At 44.3% G+C, this 15277-nt stretch overlaps 2 protein-coding genes and 1 long non-coding RNA gene across 8 annotated transcripts in view; 2 read left to right on the top strand and 1 right to left on the bottom strand.

Annotated features, from left to right (window-relative positions):
• The window catches only part of LOC113013000 (low-density lipoprotein receptor-related protein 1-like), an 80217-nt gene extending 77200 nt beyond the window's left edge, over window positions 1-3017 (top strand). The window contains exons 88-90 of one of the 2 annotated variants that reach the window (XM_080294409.1): window positions 95-133; window positions 804-948; window positions 2045-3017. In XM_080294409.1, the coding sequence (XP_080150535.1) occupies window positions 95-133; window positions 804-948; window positions 2045-2182 (322 nt within the window). In that variant the 3' untranslated portion in view covers window positions 2183-3017. The remainder of the gene's footprint in view (window positions 1-94; window positions 134-803; window positions 949-2044) is intronic. The other variant, XM_080294410.1, reaches the window with a different exon arrangement.
• Window positions 3018-4155: 1138 nt separating this feature from the next.
• On the bottom strand, window positions 4156-13681 carry LOC145422721 (uncharacterized). Its single transcript, XR_013904009.1, has 2 exons — window positions 13560-13681; window positions 4156-5603 (listed from the first exon to the last, which is right to left on the bottom strand). It is a non-coding gene; the product is annotated as an uncharacterized LOC145422721 (long non-coding RNA).
• Window positions 10493-14164, top strand: LOC145422720 (low-density lipoprotein receptor-related protein 1-like). Of its 5 annotated transcripts, none has more exons than XM_080294415.1 (5): window positions 11474-11797; window positions 13385-13486; window positions 13591-13661; window positions 13752-13845; window positions 13974-14164. In XM_080294415.1, the coding sequence occupies exons 1-5, from the start codon at window positions 11604-11606 to the stop codon at window positions 14014-14016; spliced, it is 504 nt and encodes a 167-aa protein (XP_080150541.1). In that variant the 5' UTR covers window positions 11474-11603; the 3' UTR covers window positions 14017-14164. The 5 variants fall into 5 exon arrangements, 2 of the variants coding, with proteins under 2 accessions (XP_080150541.1, XP_080150542.1); XR_013904006.1 differs by lacking the exon at window positions 13974-14164 and adding an exon at window positions 12425-12494 and having other exon boundaries at window positions 11678-11797; window positions 13752-13892; XM_080294416.1 differs by lacking the exon at window positions 11474-11797 and adding an exon at window positions 12158-12494.
• The last annotated feature ends 1113 nt before the right edge of the window (window positions 14165-15277 follow it).

Below are 15277 nucleotides of genomic sequence, written 5' to 3'. Positions count from 1 at the left end.
AAAAATTCAAACTCCATTTGTCATCTGGTCCTCACCGTTCTGGTCTTTCTTTCTCTCTTACCTTTTGATAACCATCTATTTCCCTGTCTCCCAGGTCTCTATGCCCGGGCAAATCTCGTTCTCAGTGCTCGCGGTAACTTGATAGGGTTACATAATTCACCTGTTGACCCCCAATTCCTCTCCTCTCCTTTCCCTAAAATACAGTCAGACTGCCTTTGCTATGCTTTTGTCTATCCTTTTGTCCATTCTGTCGTTCAGTGCCGAAATCTTTCCATTGTCCTCGCTTGCCATCTTCTGTTTGGCTTCCATGGGGTTTCCCACCCAACAACACAGGGGGCCTACTCACTCTGGAATAGCTCTGGTGATGCACGAGTAGTTGAACTTTTGACGTCCTCCCATTGTCCTCCATGCCTTTCCCTGTTTACATTTGTAAATATTAGGCTCAGGCAATGTGCTTGCAGAGTAAAATGTATAACTGTGCATCTCTGAAAACTGTTTATATGCTTGCAAACAGCCGAATATTTGCAATCTAATCCAGCATTCTCCGCAATGGACATGCTGCAGTATATTCGATAGGTTTGATCAAATGGCCTTTTGACACAAAAGCTCATTTGAAAACCTTTGATATATGTTGTCTTGTTCTTGTCAATTGTACATAGCCAGTGCTGAGTGAATTTATGATATGGGTTTATGATAAGACACCTTTTAGTCACTCTAGCTTTCTTCTGAGGTTAGCACATCAATTCTTTTAAACAAGGGTCTGAATCTGCTTCTAAGATAATTGTTGATCTGTTTCTCTGCAGTGCCAAGGGCTTCCAGCACCACCGAATGACCAACGGGGCCATGAATGTTGAGATTGGAAACCCTGCCTATAAGATCTATGAAGGAGATCCTGATGATGATGCTGGGGAACTTCTGGACTCCGACTTTGCTTTAGACCCAGACAAGGTAACAAAGCTTAAAAAAGCAGTTTCATTACAAAATATCTGAAAATGCCTGGTAGTGGCTAACCATGCAGATATTTCCACATTTATGAGTCCTTTTGTGAGTTTTTTTTTTTTTTTAATGAATTGGTTTTGGTTGTGGAGTCATTATAGACAGTAAATAGACCCTTCTTTGTGATCTAAAGAACACTGGATGAAAGTAGCTGGGTTTCTCAATATATTCCTGTCCTTTGGACGTCTAGTGAAAAACAGTTTTCTGTCTTGACTGATCTGTAATCACTTTTCTACATTTATATCCAGTTTTTTGCCATCGAGATCACCACAGTCCAAATGCAAAAGCTTTAAAGCAAGACTTAGGAAACCAGTGGGTGTCGTTATGGTATTTACTTCTGGCATCTGTAATGAATTTTGGAATGAATATTGTTAGAATTATGTGAATCATATACTTTAGTTCTGATGAGTGGCTCCATAGTCTCATGGTTTACACGTTGTGGCTCGAGTGGTTTGTATACAGATCAATGCTTGGGCAAGATACTGAACCCTGAGTTACCTCTGTGTATGTGAATGCATTCAGCAGATAAAAGCACAAGGCACTATATAAATACCATTTCTTTTACATTCACCTAAGAAGTGAAAAAATCTCCAGTTTAATCCCAGCTGGAGACAAAAATCCCTTGGGGGTGTCAGGAACGGAAATCCACTGTGAATAAGGGGAGCAGCTGAATAAAGCTTTTATGCTGGAGCCCTCATGGTCACTATATTCAAACACTTTTCACCACAATCATAAAACATCAAATGAGGAATTGTCCATAAAGTCCTGAGTGCTTAAAAAGAAGTTGCAAGTTCTTCACTGGAAATACACCTACTGGTTTGTTGGGGGCAGATGATTAGTGCCCAGACTTTCAGAAACAAATAACCAAACACAGAAAACATAACAAACCACAAATGTCTGCCAGGGTTTCAGCACTGAGCTGGGAAACATCTTGTTATTTATGCGAGCTGAGCCTATTTGAATAAGAAAAATACTGCTTCTTTCACAATATACCAAATCTTTTCATTTCTTTTGCCTGAGTCACTGAGAAATTTTCTTCACTCCGCAGCCCACCAACTTCACGAACCCAGTGTATGCCACCCTGTACATGGGTGCCCACAACAGCCGCAATTCTCTGGCGAGCACTGATGAAAAGAAGGAGCTCCTCTCCCAGGTTGACGAGGACATGAGCGACCCCCTGGCATAGACCTCGGCATGGACTGAACTCTGCCAACATTGCCCTGCCTCGCCCAACCTAGAGCCAGCGAGCTCTCTCATTTTATGCCTTTACCAACTGAAAAGAAAAGCAACAAAAAAACATAAAAACGAGAACACTGTATAAAATGTATAAAATGAAGAACTACTTTTTTTAAGTGATTGCAGTATTATATTTTGTTCTTTGACAAAAAGGAAAACAAATCCTCTGGTGACGGAAAAGAAACCATTTTATAGACATTTTATCCAGTTCTTTTTCATTTTGCTCACTTCCTCACAACTTCTCTCTCTCTCTCTCACACACACACACACACACACACACACACACACACACACACACACACACAGCTTTCTCACGCATTCAGCCACTACCTCTGTGCAAATGTAAAAGATACAAATGGCAGTGGAACAATTTTAATTTTTTTATTTTTGTATAAATTGTGTAGGGGAAAAGAGAAAAAAACCATTTTTGTTCCATCCTAGAAAATGTTGCCAAGTCTTCGTTGTTCATGAAAGAGAGGAGATGCGTCAGTGCTCACCACGAATGCTTCCTGGATGCTGGTTCACATTTTGTGTATATGTATGTTTGCTACTGGAGGTCTTAGAGGGAAAGGCGAGGTGATGTTTAACTGCACGTGTATGCACAAGAGACTCGGCATCTGATCTGTTGTTGCAAAGAGCTACATTCAAGTGATTGTCTTTTACCTCCTTGCACAGACTAAAGTTACATATATATATATATTATAAATATATATATTTCCATATATATGAACCTATTAACAAAGTGTCTTGAAAATATACCCAGGAATACAAACATCAGTAACAAATAGCAGTCTGTACTTTTTAATGTTTTTCTTTTGTTTTTTTAAGTCATTGTATAATTGACATACTTTGTGTCACCGATGAATGAATCATGGCAGTGTGTTAGTGTGCGCTGGATGAAGATGATTGTAATTAAGTCCACATTCCAGGATGAAAAAGCCTGGGATGATATCCGTGGCCTTGGATTAGCCTACTGCAGGACACCCTGGACAGGAGCTGGGGCTTTGTTCTGAAACTCTTCTGGAGTAGAGACAAGCTTCTGTGAATTTCCGGTCATCCTCTAAAAAAAAAAAGAACCTGCGACCAGTAATTAGCCGAGAACGGTTGCTTTCAACTTTTGTTCCTCGTCTTTTGATTGTAAACATACTTTCAGGAAAGGCCAGGGAGACCGTCTGATGGTACGTACTTCTGTGGGAGGTTGGATTTTTTTTTTCTTTCCTTCACTGTATGTAATTACATGGACATGTAATTTAGGTTAATGCTCATTGTTAAGTGCATTCTCAGGAAGGAGACTGATCGGCTTCCTGATAAGCATTCCTTTCTCCATTCCTTTGCTTTGCTGCTAACCATCCGGATTTTTAGTCTGGGAAGTGTGGCTCTATGTCTCACTGCTCACCGTATTGCTTTTAATCACCTCAGCTTGTCAGCCATACCTACCATATCACTGCATGGTGCTCACACACACACAGACACACTTAACCAAGAGGAAACTCTGGCTTTAGTCCTCAAATGTTAACAGTATTCATCACATTTTTTCTTTAAATTCTGTTTTTTTTTCTTGCTTATTTGCTTTTAACATCCTGCTCTGTTAAATCGCCATGTAAGTTGGAACAATCATATTTCATTTGGAGAATTTCTTTAACTGGCAAAAACCCACGTTTGTGGTTCTGATTGTTTTGTTATAATTCGATTTCTTTTTGATATAAGGAATTAAATGGATTTTTATAGTAGAAATGTACGATGGCCGTGTCTGTCATTTGGAAAGATGGAGAGGAGAAGCAGTCTACTTCATACTTCAGTACATTAGGAAATAGCCTCACTTATCATTAAAGAATGAAGAAATAAAACACAAACATGTAGAAAGCACTTGTTTGGATGTTGCTTAATCTGGAAAGGCTTCTGAATTGTAATGAAAGTCTTTGGTCTTGTTACATAAATCATCATATTTATTAAACAGGAAGTGTTGTCTTTCAGTCAACAGACAATCCCAAGAATAGCTTTTTCTTAAAAAAAAAAGTATGTTTCTTTTGATTTCAGTACACACAAGAATAGTGTTTTATACAATCTTGAGCCAAATTTAAGTAGTGTTAAGATGTATTGCTCCCTTTGTGCCAATGTCATGCAAGTCTCTAAAGCTGTTAGGAGGAATAATCTGTATTAAAACGGATAAGAAAAAGAAGCTTTAAATGCACTTAATCCTTCATCTGTTAATAATACATTTAGAGCAGGCTAACCAAACAGCAAGTGTGCCTTTGAAACAGTAGTCCACCTGGAGTCTCCTTCATGCGTCTGTCACCTCCTAACTGTCACGCACGGTGTGACAGGAAGTGTTATCAAGGCACGTAATATTCTGTTTTTAACCACCACTTGGTCAAGGCACAAAACTCTGGGGACTCTCGTGTCAGCTGTTCTGATGTACTAGAGGTAAAAAGGAACTAACATACCTTTAAGCTTTTTTTGTGCCTTCAACTTGCATATTGTTGTCAGGATTATAAGGCTAATGTTATATTACAAGGCGGTAAAAAATACAATCTTTACCAAGTGAAAGATGTAAAATAAACAAATTATGGCTGACTGACGAGAAATAACACAAAAAGGCACTTCTTAAGCGGAACATCAAACTTTGGATTAATTTGGTTTGTCTAGCTTGACAAGAAGAACCAGTACAGTGATGGTCTTTGCTCCCAGATACAATCAAAATAAACAATATTAAGTCTGATTGAAGGCGTCTCGAAGACTTGGCGTAACGCTGCGAAACAGTCCACGAATGTCTGTTATAACATCGCACCTCCTCTGTTATTTGCAGGAGGCTTTTGCAGGTGTCTTAAAGGCAGGCGTCCCAGCAGCAGCAGAAGAGTCGGCAATTTATCTTGGCTGCCTCCCAGTTTAAATCCTGCTATGACTGCGTAACCTTCGGATATTAATGGGTTTTAGGAATGTCCACATTAAGATCCACATGCTAGCAGGCACTTGTTAGTGAAAGCACAATTCCTCCTCCAGTCCTCAGATGGCCTCACCTGTGCTCTGGTCATCCTCCCAAAGGTCAGTGCCGACAGAGCAGGGAAAGCCTTCTGCTCGCGGTGACGAAGGAGTAGTAGCGCGTTGTGCTTCTGTAATCATGCCTGCTCATTTAAAGTGGTTGTAAAAGGGCATCCATAAATAAATAAATTACCGGGCTAAAACAAGGGCTTTGTCCTGTCCTCGCTTTTCAGTCTTTGTGATCTGCAGCCTCAGGGTTGAGATGCGCCACTGGGACAAAGGGAAGGGTTACAATAGGGAGGGGACTATAAGTGACGAATAAGTGGTTTAGGGTCTCTTCCAACCGCTCCGGATCAACGCGTCCGCTCGCAGGAAAGGCTGGTTTCGGAGATCTGTGAGTAGGCATGGAGAGGGGGGGTGAGAGACAGGGGGACACACATGTTAGACGACCAAGAGGTCAATCTGGACATTTGCTTCTGTTTACATCTCAATTTCTTAAGAGTGTTTTTAAGCAAGAAGAGCAGAGGATGTACACTCAGTTCTCACTTTATTAGGTACACCTAATTTATATCAGTTGTTCCCTCATTTCTGTAAATGAGGTTAAGCTAAAAAAAGAAAAGCAAATAGGAACACCTTACTGTATAATGCAGTACATGAAAACAGCACCACAAACCATATTTCCTCTTTTTTACAATGAAGATGAAACTATGAAAAGTTGCCTTTATTGCAGGACTGTTGTTAGTCTGCATTAGTTTGAGCTCCCTAATAAACTGACAACTGAGTGTTTATTGTTATAATTTTCAAATCCAGAAAATCTGGAAACACTTGTGCAGTTAAAACTTTGGGTTAAAGCTGAAATTGTCCATAAGAGCTACAAAATTAGCAAATGTGGCAGGAATGCCACATTCCCATAGCCTTGTATTTCAACTGCTAGAAGTTGTGCTTCAAAACGGAGAAATTCAAGGCTTTGAGACGGTGATTTTGGCAAATCAGTAACACTAAACAATGAGGACGTTACAAAGTAACCACTCTGGTTACGATACAGTGGTCAACAAGCTCTTGAGTTTGCAGATTACCAAACAGGATGGCTGTCACAGAGGAAACAAAAGTGTGGATACAGACTGTGTTCACGTAAGTTTGATTCTGTTTTCTTCTAGAGCCTGTTGACCAAATAGCTGTTGAGCACACCGCAGATGACATTTAGCACAGACAAACATGGCGGACGCTGCCGACTGGTGAGAGGTAAATAAACAATGGACAACATGCAACACGTAACAGGAAGGGGTGAGGATGCCATGGGTTACCGGTCCGTTGCCATGGTAACCGGTCCGTTGCCATGCGTTTACATGCGTTGTTATGGGTTAACTGTCCGTTGCCATGCGTTTACATGCGTTGTTATGGGTTAACTGTTCGTTGCCATGGGTTATATGACCGTTGCCATGCGTTAACTGTCCGTTGCCATGCGTTTACATGCGTTGTTATGGGTTAACTGTCCGTTGCCATGGGTTATCTGTCCGTTGCCATGCGTTTACATGCGTTGTTATGGGTTAACTGTCCGTTGCCATGCGTTTACATGCGTTGTTATGGGTTAACTGTCCGTTGCCATGCGTTTACATGCGTTGTTATGGGTTAACTGTCCGTTGCCATGGGTTACCGGTCCGTTGCCATGGTAACCGGTCCGTTGCCATGGGTTACCGGTCCGTTGCCATGGTAACCAGTCCGTTGCCATGGGTTAACTGTCCGTTGCCATGCGTTTACATGTGTTGTTATGGGTTAACTGTCCGTTGCCATGCATTTACATGCGTTGTTATGGGTTAACTGTCCGTTGCCATGGGTTATATGACCGTTGCCATGCGTTAACTGTCCGTTGCCATGCGTTAACTGTCCGTTGCCATGCGTTACCTGTCCTTTGCCATGCGTTTACATGCGTTGTTATGGGTTAACTGTCTGTTGCCATGCGTTTACATGCGTTGTTATGGGTTAACTGTCCGTTGCCATGGGTAACCGGTCCGTTGCCATGGTAACCGGTCCGTTGCCATGGTAACCGGTCCGTTGCCATGGGTTACCTGACCGTTGCCATGGGTTAACTGTCCGTTGCCATGCGTTAACATGCGTTGTTATGGGTTAACTGTCCGTTGCCATGCGTTTACATGCGTTGTTATGGGTTAACTGTCCGTTGCCATGGGTTATATGACCGTTGCCATGGGTTAACTGTCCGTTGCCGTGCGTTAACTGTCCGTTGCCATGCGTTTACATGCGTTGTTATGGGTTAACTGTCCGTTGCCATGCGTTTACATGTGTTGTTATGGGTTAACTGTCCGTTGCCATGGGTTACCGGTCCGTTGCCATGGAAACCGGTCCGTTGCCATGGGTTACCGGTCCGTTGCCATGGGTTACCTGACCGTTGCCATGGGTTACCTGACCGTTGCCATGGGTTAACTGTCCGTTGCCATGCGTTAACTGTCCGTTGCCATGCGTTTACATGCGTTGTTATGGGTTAAATGTCCGTTGCCATGCGTTAACATGCGTTGTTATGGGTTAACTGTCCGTTGCCATGGGTTATATGACCGTTGCCATGGGTTAACTGTCCGTTGCCATGCGTTAACTGTCCGTTGCCATGCGTTTACATGCGTTGTTATGGGTTAACTGTCCGTTGCCATGGGTTATCTGTCCGTTGCCATGCGTTTACATGCGTTGTTATGGGTTAACTGTCCGTTGCCATGGGTTACCGGTCCGTTGCCATGGCAACCGGTCCGTTGCCATGGTAACCGGTCCGTTGCCATGGTAACCGGTCCGTTGCCATGGGTTACCTGACCGTTGCCATGGGTTAACTGTCCGTTGCCATGCGTTTACATGCGTTGTTATGGGTTAACTGTCCGTTGCCATGGGTTACCGGTCCGTTGCCATGGTAACCGGTCCGTTGCCATGGGTTACCGGTCCGTTGCCATGGCAACCGGTCCGTTGCCATGGTAACCGGTCCGTTGCCATGGGTTACCTGACCGTTGCCATGGGTTAACTGTCCGTTGCCATGCGTTAACTGTCCGTTGCCATGCGTTTACATGTGTTGTTATTGGTTGACTGTCCGTTGCCATGCATTTACATGCGTTGTTATGGGTTAACTGTCCGTTGCCATGGGTTATATGACCGTTGCCATGCGTTAACTGTCCGTTGCCATGCGTTTACATGTGTTGTTATTGGTTGACTGTCCGTTGCCATGCGTTTACATGCGTTGTTATGGGTTAAATGTCCGTTGCCATGCGTTAACATGCGTTGTTATGGGTTAACTGTCCGTTGCCATGGGTTATATGACCGTTGCCATGGGTTAACTGTCCGTTGCCATGCGTTAACTGTCCGTTGCCATGCGTTTACATGCGTTGTTATGGGTTAACTGTCCGTTGCCATGGTAACCGGTCCGTTGCCATGGGTTACCGGTCCGTTGCCATGGTAACCGGTCCGTTGCCATGGGTTACCTGACCGTTGCCATGGGTTAACTGTCCGTTGCCATGCGTTAACTGTCCGTTGCCATGCGTTTACATGTGTTGTTATTGGTTGACTGTCCGTTGCCATGCGTTTACATGCGTTGTTATGGGTTAAATGTCCGTTGCCATGCGTTGTTATGGGTTAACTGTCCGTTGCCATGGGTTATATGACCGTTGCCATGGGTTAACTGTCCGTTGCCATGCGTTAACTGTCCGTTGCCATGCGTTTACATGCGTTGTTATGGGTTAACTGTCCGTTGCCATGCGTTTACATGCGTTGTTATGGGTTAACTGTCCGTTGCCATGCGTTTACATGCGTTGTTATGGGTTAACTGTCCGTTGCCATGGGTTACCAGTCCGTTGCCATGGTAACCGGTCCGTTGCCATGGGTTACCGGTCCGTTGCCATGGTAACCGGTCCGTTGCCATGGCAACCGGTCCGTTGCCATGGGTTACCTGACCGTTGCCATGGGTTAACTGTCCGTTGCCATGCGTTAACTGTCATTTGCCATGCGTTTACATGCGTTGTTATGGGTTAACTGTCCGTTGCCATGCGTTTACATGCGTTGTTATGGGTTAACTGTCCGTTGCCATGGGTTATATGACCGTTGCCATGGGTTAACTGTCCGTTGCCATGCGTTAACTGTCCGTTGCCATGCGTTTACATATGTTGTTATGGGTTAAATGTCCGTTGCCATGCGTTAACATGCGTTGTTATGGGTTAACTGTCCGTTGCCATGGGTTATATGACCGTTGCCATGGGTTAACTGTCCGTTGCCATGCGTTAACTGTCCGTTGCCATGCGTTTACATGCGTTGTTATGGGTTAACTGTCCGTTGCCATGCGTTTACATGCGTTGTTATGGGTTAACTGTCCGTTGCCATGCGTTTACATGCGTTGTTATGGGTTAACTGTCCGTTGCCATGGTAACCGGTCCGTTGCCATGGTAACCGGTCCGTTGCCATGGGTTACCGGTCCGTTGCCATGGTAACCGGTCCGTTGCCATGGCAACCGGTCCGTTGCCATGGTAACCGGTCCGTTGCCATGGTAACCGGTCCGTTGCCATGGGTTACCTGACCGTTGCCATGGGTTAACGGTCCGTTGCCATGCGTTAACTGTCCGTTGCCATGCGTTTACATGCGTTGTTATGGGTTAACTGTCCGTTGCCATGGGTTATATGACCGTTGCCATGGGTTAACTGTCCGTTGCCATGCGTTAACTGTCCGTTGCCATGCATTTACATGCGTTGTTATGGGTTAACTGTCCGTTGCCATGCGTTTACATGCGTTGTTATGGGTTAACTGTCCGTTGCCATGGGTTATATGACCGTTGCCATGGGTTAACTGTCCGTTGCCGTGCGTTAACTGTCCGTTGCCATGCGTTTACATGCGTTGTTATGGGTTAACTGTCCGTTGCCATGCGTTTACATGCGTTGTTATGGGTTAACTGTCCGTTGCCATGGGTAACCGGTCCGTTGCCATGGTAACCGGTCCGTTGCCATGGTAACCGGTCCGCTGCCATGGTAACCGGTCCGTTGCCATGGTAACCGGTCTGTTGCCATGGGTTACCTGACCGTTGCCATGGGTTAACTGTCCGTTGCCATGCGTTAACTGTCCGTTGCCATGCGTTTACATGTGTTGTTATGGGTTAACTGTCCGTTGCCATGCGTTTACATGCGTTGTTATGGGTTAACTGTCCGTTGCCATGCGTTTACATGCGTTGTTATGGGTTACCGGTCCGTTGCCACTCTTCTCTTTCTTTGCTGTCTTAAGGCTTCTGCGAGAATGGTGGAACCTGCTTACAGACCTCCAACGGCACCAAACTTTGTCTGTGCCCCACCAAGTACGTCGGGCACCAGTGTGAGCTGGACAAATGTCAGTTCTGCGGAACGGGCAAATGTTTGACGTCAGCCTCAGGGGAGGTTTCCTGCAGGTGAGTATCGTGTGGGACGTGGTTACTGTGCTACATCGATTAGACTTGGATTTGTAAATATTTGCTGGCTTTTATTTTGAACTGCCAGAATATTCTTCACCCAAGGTCACCCAGCAATCTGTGGATTTTGTGCTTCCTAACAGTGCACAGCATGGAATATATCATTCTGAAATCGTGGGAATCATTATTAAGTGTGCCTATGCGAAGTCACACTTATTACTATTGCTCGGATGAATGAGTTGCTATGACTTTTGGTGTTTATTACTTCTATAGTTTTTTAAATATGAATATTTTAATGCAAGTTTTTTCCCATTGAAATGAATGGAGAACAAGAAAACTTCATTTGTGGTGTGCTGGCTCACTCTAGTGGTATGTCCGCAGTAATGCTAGGCGGCCGCTGTGTCCCTGTGGACGCTTTTATTTTGTATAACTACCGCAAGTAGTTCCTGTGTACTGACGCTAGCTCGGTAGCTAGCGCCGCGTCGCTTAAAAAGCAGCCGGGCTTGTCTTAAACTTAAGAGCCTGAGACTCGCTAAACCACCCGATCGCTCGCCAAGCGACTGTTTCACACTGGACTTATTTTTCGTTTATATGGGCCGATGATGCTGGTCGATGAGGAAAAACTAACTGAGTTGTTTGGTGGTGGCTAACGCGGAGCTAGCTAGCCACCGGTATGTGTCTCTTTCCCCTCATATGTGGGGAAAGAAACATGTGAGGCGGCCGCCGATCCACCGGTTTTCAGGTGAGAATGTAGGCGTGTAAACGTCAAATATCTGCTCGTTTTGTCAAAACATCCCATATTAGCAACAGATTTCTCACGATGTTGCTGCTAGCCGGCTAGCTAGCGCCGCTTCGCTCAAAAGCACCCAGGCTTGGCTTTCAGTGAGGCGTCTCTAACTCCTTTCACCCCCGATCGCTCCGCAAACAGTCTTTGTCTTAGCTGGACTTATTTTTCGTTTATATCGGCCGATGATGCTGGTCGATGTGGAAAAAAATAACTGAGTTGTTCATATACCGGTGGCTAGCTAGCTCCGCGTTAGCCACCGGTATATGTCTCTTCCCCTCGTATGCGGGGAAAGAAACACCGATCGACCGATGGTGGCTAACCCGGAGCTCAATCGTGGATAAGGGAAACCCAATGCAGGAGAAGCAGGCGGCTGGTGAACTGAATTTCAGGTAAGACGTTATTAACTCCACTCTATTTCGGTCAGATATAAACCGAGTTTAGGTGTAGTTTATTTTCGTTGTGCTGACAGTTACAATAACTGTACTGCGTGCTAGCTAGCACGACGGAGTTTCTATACAGCTGTGCGCGCTAAGTTACTGATTTTGAACTTTATGACAGCCTCCCCTATTTTCAGGCGAGAATGTAGGGGTGTAAACTTCAAATATCTGCTCGTTTTATCAAGAAGTCCCATATTTTATCAAGAAGTCCCATATCTCTCACGATGTTACTGCTAGCGCCGCATGGCAGCTAGCTGGCTAGGGCGGCTTGGCTGACACCTAGGCCGGGCTGACTGATACCAAGGTCGGGCTGGCTGACACCCAGGCTGGGCTGGCTGACACCCAGGCCCGCTCACGCTGTCGTGTCACCCCTAGTCTTTCGTGATGACTCTTGGTTGGCTGCTGGACTTATTTTTCATTTATATGGGCTGGTGATTCAGTATGAGTGTCCGGTGAACTGAATGTCAGGTAAGACGTTATGTATATGTAAGGTAGTGACTGGAATAAGTCACAAGGTGTCGCTGTTGAGCTGCATATATGTTGTAAATTTTAGCAATTTTGACCATTTGTCCTCTGCAGGACACCGTAGTTCAGATTTCTCGTTCGCGTGGGCGCAATCTTGGTTCAGTGTTTACTGTGATGTGCAAAGGTAAGCACTGTCAGTGGCGAACTGCATTGGTTTTGTTTAAAAATAAGTGTTCCACTGTGTAAAATAGCGGTTTGTCATTTAAGCTGAGCATATATTTTGTTTATTGAGAGGTTCATGTATTGTCTGATGAGAGTATGAGACAAAGATATACTTTTCTTTCTTACTCTCATATAAAATATTTAGCTTTTATTAAATAGTTATCTGAATCTTACAACCAAAGTTTGTATAATAATACACAAGATTGGCTGTAGACCATTGTTAATCATTCAGAACACTGTGTAAAAATAACAAAAAACAAAAAGTGAATGAAAAGTGCATAAATATTTATTTTACGTGTTTGATGTGTGTGGCAGGGCGTGGTCTGCAGTGCCGCTGCAGGGGAGGTGGACCCACCTCAGCGGCATCTGCAATCACGCCTCTCAGGTGTAAAGTCTGTGCTCTGTCTGCTTTTTTTTTTTTTTTTTTGTGTATGTGTCGGGCTATGAGATGAAAAGCTACAGCCGGCTGTGTAGGTACAGCAACTATGTGTGAAAAGTGGTCCATAACGTAATGCTTCAAAGTGTGTTCATGCAAACATTGTTGGGTCTGCTTATGAACCTCTGCGCACAGCGTCTACAAATTGGGGCTGTACGAAGTCACCTCATCTTTACACAAAACTGTAAGCTGTCATCTGTGAGGCGCGAGCGGTGTTTGGTTTTACCATAGTTCATGGTGGAGAATGGCTGCTCTGCTGAGTTTTGCTCTCTGTAGCTGTTTGAATGGCAAACTATACTGATTAGCGGCGGCATAGGCACACTTAAAATTTCTTCAGAAATTTTCGCTTTCTAGTTATTATTGTTATTCTGCTGCATTAGGATCTTCTTTAATATTTTTTTCCTGTATGTTTGAAGCTGTCCAAATGGTCAGATCCAACCCAGCTGCTATACCTGTTCAAACTACTGCGCACATGGACAGTGTTCAGTAGACAATCGCACACTGCTGCCACAGTGCACGTAAGATCCCAGTAGACATTAACAGGCATATATATAATATTTTATTGTTTTAATGTCCGCTTAGCACACTTACCCACATATCCACTGTGTACCTCTATAACCAGGTGTGCTGTTGGATGGAGGGGATACAGATGTGATATCACAGCTCCTATAGAGTCTCATACTTCTAGTGGTAGTAAGTCAGCCACTCCCTGACCAAATCAAAGTTTGTTCATAGAACATGCACTTTGGTCCTATTTGCTTATCATTATTTGTTCACTCATAGGTACTGCGTCAATCATCGTCCCAGTGCTGCTGCTGCTGTTGCTGGCATTGCTGGTGGTTGGTGCCATCTTGTGGTACAAGCAGAGAATGCGTGGGTGAGTACTAGTTCGGGACGCTTTTTCATCTTTAAAAAATTCAAACTCCATTTGTCATCTGGTCCTCACCGTTCTGGTCTTTCTTTCTCTCTTACCTTTTGATAACCATCTATTTCCCTGTCTCCCAGGTCTCTATGCCCGGGCAAATCTCGTTCTCAGTGCTCGCGGTAACTTGATAGGGTTACATAATTCACCTGTTGACCCCCAATTCCTCTCCTCTCCTTTCCCTAAAATACAGTCAGACTGCCTTTGCTATGCTTTTGTCTATCCTTTTGTCCATTCTGTCGTTCAGTGCCGAAATCTTTCCATTGTCCTCGCTTGCCATCTTCTGTTTGGCTTCCATGGGGTTTGTCACGGTGTGACAGGAAGTGTTATCAAGGCACGTAATATTCTGTTTTTAACCACCACTTGGTCAAGGCACAAAACTCTGGGGACTCTCGTGTCAGCTGTTCTGATGTACTAGAGGTAAAAAGGAACTAACATACCGTTAAGCTTTTTTTGTGCCTTCAACTTGCATATTGTTGTCAGGATTATAAGGCTAATGTTATATTACAAGGCGGTAAAAAATACAATCTTTACCAAATGAAAGATGTAAAATAAACAAATTATGGCTGACTGACGAGAAATAACACAAAAAGGCACTTCTTAAGCGGAACATCAAACTTTGGATTAATTTGGTTTGTCTAGCTTGACAAGAAGAACCAGTACAGTGATGGTCTTTGCTCCCAGATACAATCAAAATAAACAATATTAAGTCTGATTGAAGGCGTCTCGAAGACTTGGCGTAACGCTGCGAAACAGTCCACGAATGTCTGTTATAACATCGCACCTCCTCTGTTATTTGCAGGAGGCTTTTGCAGGTGTCTTAAAGGCAGGCGTCCCAGCAGCAGCAGAAGAGTCGGCAATTTATCTTGGCTGCCTCCCAGTTTAAATCCTGCTATGACTGCGTAACCTTCGGATATTAATGGGTTTTAGGAATGTCCACATTAAGATCCACATGCTAGCAGGCACTTGTTAGTGAAAGCACAATTCCTCCTCCAGTCCTCAGATGGCCTCACCTGTGCTCTGGTCATCCTTCCAAAGGTCAGTGCCGACAGAGCAGGGAAAGCCTTCTGCTCGCGGTGACGAAGGAGTAGTAGCGCGTTGTGCTTCTGTAATCATGCCTGCTCATTTAAAGTGGTTGTAAAAGGGCATCCATAAATAAATAAATTACCGGGCTAAAACAAGGGCTTTGTCCTGTCCTCGCTTTTCAGTCTTTGTGATCTGCAGCCTCAGGGTTGAGATGCGCCACTGGGACAAAGGGAAGGGTTACAATAGGGAGGGGACTATAAGTGACGAATAAGTGGTTTAGGGTCTCTTCCAACCGCTCCGGATCAACGCGTCCGCTCGCAGGAAAGGCTGGTTTCGGAGATCTGTGAGTAGGCATGGAGAG

The sequence above is a fragment of the Astatotilapia calliptera genome, chromosome 20 (assembly GCF_964374335.1).
Source record: "Astatotilapia calliptera chromosome 20, fAstCal68.1, whole genome shotgun sequence".
Taxonomy (NCBI): domain Eukaryota; kingdom Metazoa; phylum Chordata; class Actinopteri; order Cichliformes; family Cichlidae; genus Astatotilapia; species Astatotilapia calliptera.
This window is presented reverse-complemented; position numbering and strand designations above follow the sequence as displayed.